General features: G+C 32.1%; 4 protein-coding genes across 4 annotated transcripts; 3 read left to right on the plus strand and 1 right to left on the minus strand.

Moving 5' to 3' along the window:
* Positions 1-26: 26 nt before the first annotated feature.
* On the plus strand, positions 27-2349 carry LOC104783659 (protein OXIDATIVE STRESS 3 LIKE 3). Its single transcript, XM_010508805.3, has 2 exons — positions 27-1632; positions 1862-2349. The coding sequence occupies exons 1-2, from the start codon at positions 1466-1468 to the stop codon at positions 2154-2156; spliced, it is 462 nt and encodes a 153-aa protein (XP_010507107.1). The 5' UTR covers positions 27-1465; the 3' UTR covers positions 2157-2349.
* A 4514-nt stretch (positions 2350-6863) lies between these two features.
* On the plus strand, positions 6864-8279 carry LOC104784036 (Got1/Sft2-like vescicle transport protein family). Its single transcript, XM_010509136.3, has 6 exons — positions 6864-7208; positions 7326-7417; positions 7518-7598; positions 7728-7825; positions 7916-7997; positions 8097-8279. Exons 1-6 carry the CDS (start codon positions 7178-7180, stop codon positions 8133-8135), a joined length of 423 nt encoding a protein of 140 aa, XP_010507438.1. The 5' UTR covers positions 6864-7177; the 3' UTR covers positions 8136-8279.
* A 538-nt stretch (positions 8280-8817) lies between these two features.
* On the plus strand, positions 8818-10115 carry LOC104783792 (glutathione S-transferase F11). The gene is made up of 3 exons (XM_010508921.3): positions 8818-9102; positions 9188-9236; positions 9511-10115. The coding sequence occupies exons 1-3, from the start codon at positions 8956-8958 to the stop codon at positions 9750-9752; spliced, it is 438 nt and encodes a 145-aa protein (XP_010507223.2). The 5' UTR covers positions 8818-8955; the 3' UTR covers positions 9753-10115.
* On the minus strand, positions 9510-12630 carry LOC104783722 (NAC domain-containing protein 45). The gene is made up of 6 exons (XM_010508858.2): positions 12167-12630; positions 11355-11635; positions 10983-11264; positions 10614-10862; positions 10463-10532; positions 9510-10362 (listed from the first exon to the last, which is right to left on the minus strand). The coding sequence occupies exons 1-6, from the start codon at positions 12321-12323 to the stop codon at positions 9971-9973; spliced, it is 1431 nt and encodes a 476-aa protein (XP_010507160.2). The 5' UTR covers positions 12324-12630; the 3' UTR covers positions 9510-9970.
* Between the last annotated feature and the right edge of the window lie 1760 nt (positions 12631-14390).

Raw genomic sequence — 14390 nt, forward strand, 5'->3', positions numbered from 1 at the left:
GGAACCCTTTTGTTTAGTATTGTTTAGTGTCAGGTTTCTAATATATGCATATTCAACTATTAAATACAAATGTCATGAATGATGCATCTGAAGTCTGAGTAGTATTGTAGTCGTATGTGCTTTTGATATGCTTTGCTAGGCACAAGAACCGATCATGAACCCTTGATTGACCAATACCAAACAATGGACATTGTAGACTAGAGTAATCACTCATCCTTCAGTATCTAGACGATTCAGTTTAAGAGTAGGGTAATTCATAAGTGGCTAATAGATAATGTAGGATAAATAAGTCAAGTAGTACCTCTTAAAATATGATCATGTACTTACTTCCCCATATTGACCTTGCTATGAAAGACTTCATTCTTTTTTCTTTGGCTTTCAGTTATTCGATTTCTCTTAGTTACCTTTTAAAATGTTTGAACTTTGGCGAAACTTTTTGAATATATTGACTCGAATTAGACATTGAGATTCATGTGGAATATCTTAGCGGGAGGAACTCTATACAGAGCCATACTTGGCCTGACTACTGATGCATAATTTAGGAATAGTTTTTTTCGTCAGTTTAAACACTGAGTTGAGTTATTTGATTAAAGCCTTTTCTGATGAAATGACTGTTGACGTATTCATCTTGTGTTTATATGTTTATGACTAGCGAAGGTGATTTTGATTATAAATTATAGTTTCGGGTGGTTTTTGGAACAGAAACATAATACTTTACTTAGCATCTATAGACTCCGTCAGTGAAATAAGCAATATTCGTAGCCAGATTAGAGGAATATAATTAGAGTAGAGAACAGCTGATTCTGACTCTATCATTTACCAGTTAGAATAAAAGCAGTAGAAAAACTAGTTAACCTTTCTTTTACGCTGGAAAAAGGCAAAATAAGCACAGTAGAGGAAAACATTCTACTTGTTCTTCGGTGAAGAAAACGTATAGATTCCTCGAATCCTCCCAAGATAATGTTCTTTAAGAAGCGATCATGTGCTAAAAACGGTCCATAAAATTGAAGTTCATTTATCAGTCATGGCACTAAAAAGTCTTTGAATCTGTTCAACATAGTTCGACACGTATCGGTTAGATTCGTTACACAGAGATTCTCGATGACATCGTCGTTCGTGCCATCTGTTTCCACCCACCACGTAACATGTATCTAATCTCCGTCCATTTCTTCGCTCTTTCCACATGTCATCACAGAGTTCAATCATTCCCAAAATATCTTATCTCTGACATCTTATTATTATAAAACACCGCAAAACCAGAACCCATGTTCATGGGCGTGACAAGTTATTTGAGAGACCGAACTCATTAGATAATGTTTTAAATTCGAATGATTCATTAGGTTAATGAATTTTTAAGTACGGGCCGACTATATAAACACATTGATTAAAAATATATATAAAGCAAACGCTACTGTTTCTATTCTCAACTCTTTAGTACTAAATTAGGAGCGGCTTAAAAGAAAAAATGCACTATCAAGAACAGATGGAGTCTCTTATGTTGGGAGAAGAACGGAGACGCGGAAACTTAGTCAGAGACGCAGACGTGGACGCAGATGAAGGTGTTAACTCTCCGTCTTCTTTTCCAAACTCTCCTGATGATTCGGACCGTCGAACTTCTTCTTCTTCTTCAAGGTAAATTAGAATCAGAATGTTCCGTTTATAACCCCTGATTTTAAATCTTATCAGAACAAACCCCAATAGTTGGGGTGTTTTCTTAACAATCTTATAGTTTAGGAGTATAACACGGAAATACTTCATTTCTGGGGCCTTTAGATAAATAATTTTTTTAAAAAAATTTTGCTACGAATATTTTGTAAATCTTAAGTTCTTAACCCCCAAAACGGAAAAATTTCATAAACAGGAGAGGATTATCGAAACATTACAAAGGTAAATCACAGTCTTTCACATCGTTAGCAGAAGCGTTGAGCGTGGAAGATCTCGCCAAGCCGGAGAATCCATTCAACGCAAAGCTGAAGCAGCGACGGGAGAGCCCTCACTGTCGTAGATTATCCGGATGCGGCGGCGCATCGGAGCGTAATCTAAGTGGTCACGACGTTTTCCTCGATAGGCCGCCGCGACTCTCCGGTAGCAGACCGCCTCTAAGAGCCCAGACGCTCTCGGCGGCTCATATTTCGACTTTGCTCACTCGATCTTAAACCGGTTTCCGTTTGGGAGAGAAATCTTTTTCAATTTTTTTGTTTTTCTCTAATTTTGTATAAGAGTTCCTTAAAAAGAAAAAAGTTTTCTCGACTCTTTTGATAATTTTGTAATTTTTTTTTTCAGTTTAATTTAGAAAGCACTTAAAACAGTATAAATATAAATACAAGTAGCTGACCAATTTTCTTATTATCATAATGTTTTGGGTTATGGAAAAATGTTTATGAATTTTTTTGCTTCTAGAAAATGAAAAATTGACGAATTAATTTTTAATCTGCAACAGTGTAGCTTAATTAGGCCTTTTTCTTAGAGATTGATGGGCCATTGTAGCCTTTCAATGGGCTTTCTCTCTAGGGAAATATCGATTTGTGTTGGTTTAATAAGATCCGGTGATAGTTGGTTTAATCGGGTACAGAAATGACTTATTTGCCCCTCGTTTCCCCCATTTAACTTGGTTCTCCTCTGTAATTAAGTAACAACAACAATTATAACGGTAACTTTTTAAAAACGGTAAGGGAAGTATCATTATAGTATTTTAACGGTAATATTTTGTAAATTTAAGAATAATTTCCAAAAGAAGAAAACAATTTCCAATTTTCCCATTATCTAACACACTCCTCTCTTTATTTACTTGTGTTCCGTTCCGTTCTAAAAACCCTCCGGCGATCGACGAAGCTTCGGTAGAGAAAAGCTATCCGCCTCTCGCATTCTCTGTAGGGTCTCTTGTATTCTTCCCTAAACTCTCTTCTTTTTTCTTGAGCTCGTCTCGTCTTGTGTGCCAATGTAGCACAGAGTAGAGATCATCTTCTGTTTGAGTGTGAATTTAGATGGACGCTATGGAACATCACCGCTCGCCGATGTTCATTCACCCCACTCCGATCATGTTCCTCAACGCTTCAAAGCTTAACAACTTAAAGGGGATCTCGCGTTTCAAAGAAACTCCTTCTACTAGCATGGCAAGCCACGATCTATACTGTATGGACAGAGAGAAATCATCGGCCACACGGCAACACCTTCAAGACAACTGACCTACTTCTTCAACAGATTGATACTCTAATCCGGAACAGAGCTGGTTTTTTCTTGTTATGAACTTCAAAGCTGATGGTTAGAGAATCAATGGATGAATTTTTAGTTTCTCCATGTGTGTGTGTGCTCTGCTCCAGATATGCTTTTAGGGTAACTCGTATAATCTATTAGTTTTCCTTTTCTCGTCTTGTGGTTTCTCTATCTTATATGTTATATCAATGCTGATTTTTATATGTTTAGAACTTGTTCTCTCTTTATGTATTATCATATGTTTAACAAGCGGGTGGAGATCATGTTTGAAATTTACAGAGTGCCAACATTATTTTCTGTTAAAATTTCGAATATATTTTGTAGGTGACATGGCATGCATATACAACAAACTGATGAAGTGAAGGAGTTGGTTTCTTAGTTTCCATTATCTGATTGAGGTAAGTTTTGACTCATTTCCCTTACCTACCGATGATTTCTCTGTTTTATGTAATTGTATTGTATGTGCTGAATTTGTGTGTGTGTGTGTGTGTGTTGACTCTTGGCATTATTATATTCACACACCTTAAAATGAGAGTGAGTATGTGTATCGAATGACAAAATAATGATGATGTGATACGTACATTTAGCATCTATGTTTAATTGTTTATGCATTTGCAACTCCGTAGGGATTAATGAATGAAGAATTGCTTTTTAGGGTGTGTCATCATCTTCCACAGCTTTGATTTGTTTCTTTTAATATATCGAAATTACGTCTATTTGGATTATTTGGATGTGCGGAAGGAATGGCTCGGGAGGAATGCATCGTCTTTGGTTCGTACTTGTTCAATCTTTTTCTTACATTTAACACTTAAATCTCTTAATATTAATTCAAAAACAAAAAATAAAAGAAAATGAGAAAATCAATTATTATATATAATAATATTCTAAATAAATAAATTATTACAAAATTTACACAGAAATTAAATATACTTTTACATGGCTGGATTAATAAAAGAAATTTGAGTGTTAAACTGTAATATAATAAAGAATAACCGAGTTTGGTGTCCAATCCATTGTATCGTTTTTGGTTCGTAAGTTTGGCATCACTTGTTTAATCTTTTTCCATGTAAAGTAATTTAACACTTAATATCTTAATATTAACTCAACAATAAAAAATAAAATAAAATGAGAAAATCAATTGTAGATATAGTATTCTAAATAAATAAATTATTACAAAATTTACACACAAATTAAATATACTTTTACATGGTTGGATTAGTAAAAGAAATTTGAGTGTTAAATTGCAATATAATGGAGAATAATCGAGCTTGGTGTCCAATCCATTGTATTGTCTTTGGTTCGTAAGTTTGGCATCACTTGTTCAATATTTTCTATGTAAAGTAATTTAACACTTAAATATCTTAATATTAACTCAACAATAAAAAAATGAAAGAAAATGAGAAAATCAATTACTATATATATAATAATATTCTAAAAAAATAAATTATTACAAAATTTACACACAAATTAAATATACTCTTACATGGTTGGATTGGTAAAAGAAATTTGAGTGTTAAATTGCATATAATGGAGAATAACCGAGCTTGGTGTCCAATCCATTGTATATCGTCTTTGGTTCGTAAGTTTGGCATCACTTGTTCAATCTTTTTCTATGTAAAGTAATTTAACACTTAAATATCTTAATATTAACTCAACAATAAAAAAATAAAACAAAATGAGAAAATCAATTACTATATATATAATAATATTCTAAAAAAATAATTTATTACAAAATTTACACACAAGTTAAATATACATTTACATGGTTGAATTAGTAAAAGAAATTTGAGTGTTAAATTGCAATATAATGGAGAATAACCGAGTTTGGTGTCCAATCCATTGTATCGTCTTTGGTTCGTAAGTTTGGCATCACTTGTTCAATCTTTTTCTATGTAAAGTAATTTAACACTTAAATATCTTAATATTAACTCAACAATAAAAAAATAAAAGAAAATGAGAAAATCAATTACTATATATATAATAATATTCTAAAAACGAAATTATTACAAAATTTACACATAAATTAAATATACATTTACATGGGTTGATTAGTAAAAGAAATTTGAGTGTTAAATTGCAATATAATGGAGAATAACTGAACTTGGTGTCCAATCCATTGTATCGTCTTTGGTTGGTAAGTTTGGCATTACTTGTTCAATCTTTTTCTATGTAAAGTAATTTAACACTTAAATATCTTAATATTGACTCAACAATAAAAAAATAAAAGAAAATGAGAAAATCAATTACTATATATATAATAATATTCTAAAAACGAAATTATTACAAAATTTACACATAAATAAAATATACATTTACATGGTTGGATTAGTAAAAGAAATTTGAGTGTTAAATTGTAATATAATGGAGAATAACCGAGCTTGGTGTCCAATCCATTGTATCGTCTTTGGTTGGTAAGTTTGGCATTACTTGTTCAATCTTTTTCTATGTAAAGTAATTTAACACTTAAATATCTTAATATTAACTCAACAATAAGAAAATGAGAAAATCAATTACTATATATATAATAATATTCTAAAAAAATAAATTATTACAAAATTTACACACAAATTAAATATACTCTTACATGGTTGGATTGGTAAAAGAAATTTGAGTGTTAAATTGCATATAATGGAGAATAACCGAGCTTGGTGTCCAATCCATTGTATATCGTCTTTGGTTCGTAAGTTTGGCATCACTTGTTCAATCTTTTTCTATGTAAAGTAATTTAACACTTAAATATCTTAATATTAACTCAACAATAAAAAAATAAAACAAAATGAGAAAATCAATTACTATATATATAATAATATTCTAAAAAAATAATTTATTACAAAATTTACACACAAGTTAAATATACATTTACATGGTTGAATTAGTAAAAGAAATTTGAGTGTTAAATTGCAATATAATGGAGAATAACCGAGTTTGGTGTCCAATCCATTGTATCGTCTTTGGTTGGTAAGTTTGGCATCACTTGTTCAATCTTTTTCTATGTAAAGTAATTTAACACTTAAATATCTTAATATTAACTCAACAATAAAAAAATAAAAGAAAATGAGAAAATCAATTACTATATATATAATAATATTCTAAAAAAAGAAATTATTACAAAATTTACACACAAATTGAATATACATTTACATGCTTGGATTAGTAAAAGAATTTGAGTGTTAAATTGCAATATAATAGAGAATAACCGAGCTTGGTATCCAATTCATTGTATCGTTTTTGGTTTGTAAGTTTGGCATCACTTATTCAATCTTTTTCTATGTAAAGTAATTTAACACTTAAAAAAATATCTTAATATTAACTCAACAATAAAAAAATAAAATAAAATGAGAAAATCAATTGTAGATATAGTATTCTAAATAAATAAATTATTACAAAATTTACACACATATTAAATATACTTTTACATGGTTGGATTAATAAAAGAAATTTGAGTGTTAAGTAATAATGTAATTATGTTGGTTCAATAAAATTTTTAATTTTTAAGTAATGTAATTTTTAACATTTTAATTTCTTAATAAATAATTTGATAACCAAAATAAATTAGTCAATATATATAGTTTATTCTAAAATAGAAATTATTACAAACTTTACACTATGATAAGAAATCTTGTGGGATAGATTCGGTAAGAAATAACAGTGAGGGGGGTTCTTTTGAAATATCTCAAATATGTATGTTTGTGTAAAGAAGCTGTCAAGATGACGTAGAGACCCATCATGGATGACGAAGCTTTTGACTCGCGGTTGCTTGGTTCCTTCTACTGTAAGTTGTTGACTCCACCACGATCCAATTTCAACGAGATGAAGATGATGATCATTCAAACTCTTGGGTTGATTGATTTCAGAGATTATTCTTAAAAAGAAAAATTACACTTTCTCAGATCTGAAATTTGTTTGAATTTTGTCTTCTTACGTGTTTTTTTTTTTTTTATTGTCCAATTCGTCGTCGGTAACAATGGCTTCCTTGGAGATGAACGACCTAAAAAGTAAGTTCCTTTGAACTGGGATATATGTGATAATAATAATAATAATGAACTCTGTATCCATTGATTTCGAATTCTGTTTGTTGAAATTTTGGTGATGATGATATATGGTGGTGGTAGAGATTGGGCTAGGTTTGACTGGATTTGGTGTCTTCTTTACATTCCTGGGAGTGATTTTTGTGTTTGACAAGGGACTCATCGCCATGGGGAATGTAGGTATTTAAGTTACCATCTTTGTTTCTCTCTTACGATTGATTTTACCAAGCTTTTTTTTTTTTTTTTTTTTTAAGTTTCTGTGGTCTATTTGAACAGATCCTCTTCTTAGCTGGTGTTACTCTAACCATTGGAATCCACCCAGCAATCCAATTCTTTACTAAAAGGCAGAATCTTAAGGTTCTTTTCATTTTCCCCTTTTGCTTCCAATCTGATTTTCCTGAGGTCACAAGGCAAAGACTAAGCTATGACTACGTGAGAAGTTATTGATAGATCTTGTTGCTTTTATACTTGTTGATATACATACAGGGTACTGTATCATTTGGATTGGGTTTCTTGTTTGTTGTGTTTGGATGGCCTATCTTCGGTTTGCTTCTAGAATCATATGGGTTCCTTGTGCTCTTCAGGTTTGGTTTTCTTCTCAACAACAACAATATCTCGTGGTATTACTAGTTTTTGATTTGCTTACTGATGATGTCTTTTCTGTCATGTTAAAGTGGTTTCTGGCCTACACTTGCGGTCTTTCTTCAAAGGATACCGCTATTGGGCTGGCTTTTGCAGCAACCTTACATCAGATCGGTACATTGCACTTTCTCTCTCAGTTTTTTTCATTTTATTTTACACATATTTCTTCCTTATCCAACCCAACTTTTACTGACTTTTTGGTCATTGATTCAGTTGCTGGATCGCTACCGTGGAAGGCGTGTCCCTGTCTAAAACTAAACCCTCTTTGCACATATAATACATGACTGTCGATACAAAGGTACCTATGTATGTAAAAACACTCTGGTTCTCCTCGTTAAATGGGTTGTAAATGGTTCCTGGAACTGGGTTTGTGAATAAAAACTATTGATTATTGTAGTCTTGTGGCTTTTTTTCTCTTTTTTCTGATGCTTTGTGATCATCTCTACTAATCCACCACTTATTGAAAGCCTCTCGTTTGTGTATGGAGATTTGGTTTGTCCAACTTATTACTAAAGTTGATCTTATTGTCAATACGTAGATATAGATTTTTTCATGATTTTTGTATCTAAAATATAACTCAAACGTTGTCTTTGTTATGTTGAAGACTTTCACATGGCATTATAGAGTTCTGACATTCTCTTTTATGATATTTGACATAATTGGACTCAGTAGAAAAGAAATACATTTGTATTTGTATCTACAAATTTTACATATACTGTATACAGATGTAGTTAGAAACCTGATTTAGCAAAATTAAAAACAAATAGATGTAAAACTCTTGCTAAAAGTTAACTCTAGTTAAAATTCGGTTCGTCTATAGTTGCATCCTAGCCTATATAGTAAATGTTATATTCACAATTTTTTGATACGACATGAAAAGAAACAGCACGTTCCATTTCTCACCTACTTACCGGTCCATCGGATTTCGAAATATAAAGGTGATGATTACTCCACAAGCAAAGCCACTCATTCTTTGGATGTTGAAATATATAATTTGTGGTCTATAAAATACACGCATCCATAATCATCATATATCAATAGATTACGTATAAAATTATACATATTTACGAAAATGGTGGTCAAACTATATGGGCAGATAAAAGCAGCTAATCCACAAAGAGTATTGCTCTGTTTTTTGGAGAAAGGCATCGAGTTTGAAGTGATTCATGTCGATCTCGATCAACTTGAGCAGAAAAAAACAGAACATCTTCTCCGTCAGGTATAACTTTAGCATTATATTTTAATCATTATCACAGAAACGTGTTATTAATTACGTAGTTCTTTCGTTGTATACTTGTTATTAGCCGTTTGGTCAAGTTCCAGCTATTGAAGATGGAGATCTCAAGCTTTTTGGTAAGATAAAACTCTCAAATTTATTATTGTTTTAAAGTTAAATGACCATGTATACTAAGATGTGTACTCATTAAGTCGAAATTTTACTCTTGAGAAATTTTTATGGGTAAAATATATGTCTAAACTGTATACGATTTTTTTGTTTAGATTTTGTCTCAACAACATATCTTTCTATTTTTATTTGATTTTTGTCAAATTTTCAAAAATATACTTCCTATACTAATGGTAAAAAAAATATGTATTTATATGTTCCATTTTTGGCTTCAACTTCAAGAGTCGCGAGCCATAGTGAGGTACTACGCGACAAAGTATGCGGACCAAGGAACGGACCTCTTGGGCAAGACTTTGGAGAAACGAGCCATTGTTGACCAGTGGGTGGAAGTTGAGAATAACTATCTTTACGCTGTGGCTCTACCCTTAGTTATTAACGTCGTCTTTAAGCCCAAGTTTGGTGAGCCATGCGACGTCACTTTGGTTGAGGAGCTAAAGGTCAAGTTCGAGAACTATATTATTTAAGTAAACTATGCAAAATCTTGAGGGAAATAACAACTGAAAAAGTATATACTCTTAAGGGAAATATTCCAATTTGTTGTTGTTATATACGTATAAGAAATATTTTGCAAATAGTAAGAAATACAACAATTAAATGTAAAAATATTAGTATACATACATATGTAAGTGCCCTGTTATATCCAAAAGGGATTAAATAAATCAACAATTTTCAAATAAGATAATCAGAAAAAAATCGCAAGAAATTTGTAGTATTGCTGAGCCATTAAACTACAAAGTGTTAGTTTTGTCTTCGTGATCTTCTCAGCTCTTTGTAACCAAGAATCTTTGTCTTCTTCAATGAACAATGTTCTTTCTTCCACATTGTGATTGACGTGGACTTTCAACGTGTGAGATGGTACGACTTGGTGATATAGTATTTTCGTTGTTTGATATGTCGAGATGAGCATTTGGTTGTTAAATCGAGTTTCCTCTTCAACCACCTCGAATCCTGGTGAATCAAGGGTTTCATTTGTATTCACATGCTCATTGTCTTCTATTCTAGTTACGTTTTCCTCGTTATATATATCAAATGAGAAAAAATCTTCGATATCTATGTTGTCACTGGTATTGTTCCCTGTACGTAAATTTAACAATTTGTAATTATAGTTAGATAAAAAAAAAAGAGCAACATACAATCTTATTATATTCTAAATCTAATTATAAATCATTCTCACCATGAAATCCAAGATCTTGGTCAGCATCATCCAAACTCGAAATGATCTTCTGCTCTTCTATATAACCGGCCTTTTAAAATGCATAAATAATATATGTTAGGCTTAAATTGACAGAAAGTAACTTTACATATATATAGTCTCATATACATACCTGGTTAATATGATGATTAGACGTTCTTAGTTGTTCATCATAATTGCCAACGTGGAACACTTTATCATTAACACTATTATAGTGGTTGGAGTTACTTGCAGCGAAAGTAAAATCATCCAAAACGCCATGATCGTTGTTCTGAGTCATACTCGTGAAGAAATCGCAATCACTAACCACAGAATTCTCTACACGCAACGGTGGTAGAGATATATTGTGTTGTAACATTGAGCATTCGATCTCTGTATTAGCCTGTATGAACATATAGAAAATGCATGATTAAAAATATATGTTTGGCTGTATTAAACTTTATACGGTGATGGATATAAAAAACTTTGAAATGTTAGTTGTACTTTGGTATATTAGTTATACCTTATATGGAGTAGGGAAAGGTCTATAAGAAGAACCATAGTATTGTGACCAGTCATCGTTGCTGATTGCGTTGGAATTAAAACGCTCGTTGCCAAATCGCGGTTGGATTGTGTTTTGAACTTGATGAGTAGTTGAACTGATTTCGAGATCCGAACAATTTTCAAAACTCGATGAGCAGTTACCACTCACATTCGACATCGCGTGGACATATGACCGATGCTGATCTCTTGGCTTAGCTTCAATAACAATCTTTTTGAACACACGACAAAGTGCATATGCATCCTGAAATATAAAGATTAGACGAGATTTTTTAATAATATATATACAATAGAAATAGTTATTAGTCGAATTAATTGTAGTTAGCCAACGAACCTGCATGCCATACGCAGAAGGCTCGCATTCCGTTTCATCGAGTCGATATTCGTGCATGACCCAACCGGTTCTAATACCGTGTGGCGCACGCCCACGGTAATAAACCAGTGTCTTCTTGGTTCCAATTGCTCGATCTCTCCAACTCACCCGACGGTCTTTGCCAGTGGCCTTCCAATAACCGCCTTTGGTTGCGCGGTTTGTCCTTGAACCGTTGGGATACTTCCGGTCACGTGGGCTGAAGAAGTACCATTCTTGGTCTTTGCTCGGAAGCAAAGATTTACCTATCATTTAATATATACTTCATTAGCGATTACTATATAAACAACGTTATTTATCAATAAATATATATGAGATAATCCAAACCTGAAGGATATCTCAACAAAGTTCGTGGCATTCATGTTTACAATTATACATTGAAAAGAATTAAAGAAATACAGTTATTGAATTTAATGTAAAACAAAAAAACAGTCGAAATAATAACAAAATAAGAAAATAGTTATATAAAGAACTATTGTATACTTGTAACATGTGGAATTTTCCAGGTAGAAAATAAAAGTATATATAGGGTTTCTTCATACATGTTATATTCTTATTCTTTTCTTCAACCTAGCTCTCTTTGTTGCTTGAGTTTTAGACCATAAAATAACAATTATTATCATAGAAACTGTGATTTTAATCCAAATAATATTTGGAGAATTTCAAACTAAACTATAATCGAGTAATGTTTATCATAAACCATATATCCTTTAAACAGATTTATATAGCTAGTAACTCATGCGCATAAATGAAAAAGATCAAAATATTAGTAATACCTGGTAAGTCCCATGGCTCACACTTGTAGAGATCAACTTCAGCGATAACCTCAAGTTCGATTTCTAGACCGTTGATCTTTCTTTTTAGATAGTAAGTAATTAGTTCCTCGTCCGTTGGATGGAATCTGAAACCTGGAGGTAACGAGACAGGAGCCATGTATATATATAATCTCTCGAAATGATGTTTTTTGAATCAATTTGGAGAAAGAAAGAGAGAGAAATAATCGAGACTCGAGAGGAAGAAGACGATAGAAATGTTTTGTGTTCGTTGAGGGTTTGGAGAGCAAGGGGGGTTAATATACTATATAATAAAGAGGAAAAAAGACAGAAGACATGAAAAAGGAGAGGCAAAAGTGAATAAAGGGAAGGTCCTTATCCCAATATAACAAATACTATTATAAAATTAGTTTATATTTTTTAAAATTAATCATTTTTTTTGGTGTGCTAACAAATAACATGATCACGAGTTGAGATTATGTACTAAACCGGAATAATTAATGAAAAAATTGCCGCCCTAAATGGCAAACCGTGTTTCTTCATCAAGTGGCGATCCTCAATCATATTATCCCATGCTTCTCCAAGAGTGGTCGGTCTGGAATATTTGTGCATGTGTCAGAATTTTAGTGGTTGCATGGGAGATCGAATCTTGGGTTAACCCAAAACTGTTGCAATCTCTTTTTTTTATTATTTTTGGGTCTTTGTTCTTTGACGGCACTTCTAACTGAAATAACTGTCTCTTTGAATTCATTTTGTACCCACTTGCATGCGAATCCTTTAATTTGTCTTCTTTCACATTGCCATCCGATCTCCGTACATGAATCTAATTTTAAAAATAAAGATCTTTAATGTTGTAATTTATCATTTATACAGTTTATATGGCTCTGCTCGACTAAAAGGAGAAACTCCATTTTATTGCATTCTTCTATTTACTAGGTGGATATTATATATCATATTCATATATGCTGTTACTTTAAGAATGTGTGGTTCCAGACTTCCAGGGAAAAAAATTGAAACTTCGAAGAAAAATTGAATCCAAAACCACAAAAAAAAAAAAAGAAAGAAAAAACGAGTGGCTAAAAAACTTATTTCTTCACATTTTTTAGTCCGCCAAATCATTTGATCTAATATTGAAAACTATTGACCGAAAGACCAAAACTTATTATGGACATGTTCACATGGTATCGGCGATTATAAAACTTAAAAAATTTCGACAAATGAAAGTAGATCAGAACCTAACAAAGAAAAAAAAAAAACACGAAAAAGCATATGAGAATTGGGATGGATATTATTATATCATCAATTCATCATCATGTGGGATCCAGCAGATGTGAACATGTGAATAAATCCTTGGAAGCAATTGATGGGCCATCCCGCCGGGAGCATCACTTCTCAGCCTTTCTCATCATCGTCATAACCTTTTTTCTCTCATTATTCCAAATTCCATATTCTCTTTTCTTCTATTATGTATCACCCTCACCATATTGTATACACATAACATACATACAATACGCACACACATATATATATTAAACATATCTACACATATATATATATATATATATATGATATAGCCCTTCTTTACACATTTCCCCCACATGAATCCATCTTTTGGTTCTTTACTTATTTCTTCCTAGCCAACGTTCACACACATCTCTATAAAACTAATTATAACATCATAGATTTGTCCTCCTATTAACCCTGCCTTAAAAGCTAGGGTGTATATGATAGGGCATTAATATTTTGATTTGTTACTCAACTATAGAATGAGAAAGTAACCAAAAAAAAAAAATGTAAAATCGGTGAGCTAAATGGGCTTTTAAGTGGGCCGAAAAACTTATGAACCAAATCAAAATGCGGTCACGTGATACCCAGCGGTGAGCGTACGTTAGAATAGTTTCCTTTTTCCATTTTCAAGCTAAAGTGAACCGAACTATGTCGTTCTGAGATCATCATCATAATAAATCTAATAATGGAGATCTATCAAATATGGAAATTAAAAAAAAAAAAAAAAAAAAAAAATATCGAACCAAAGAAGAGAAGCCTACGGTTGTTCTGTTCCTTTCAATCTCACCAAATTTTCATCTTCGCCTTCAATTTTTGTGTTTTCAATCTGATGTGTTCTCTTCACCAACCCAATTTCGTAACCCTAGCTTCTTAAATTTATACTAGAAAACCAAAAAAAAAAAAAGTTTTGATTCGTTCTTTTTTCGAATCTGGATAAAAA

The sequence above is a fragment of the Camelina sativa genome, chromosome 1, assembly GCF_030686135.1.
Source record: "Camelina sativa cultivar CO46 ecotype springtype chromosome 1, ASM3068613v1".
Lineage (NCBI taxonomy): Eukaryota > Viridiplantae > Streptophyta > Magnoliopsida > Brassicales > Brassicaceae > Camelina > Camelina sativa.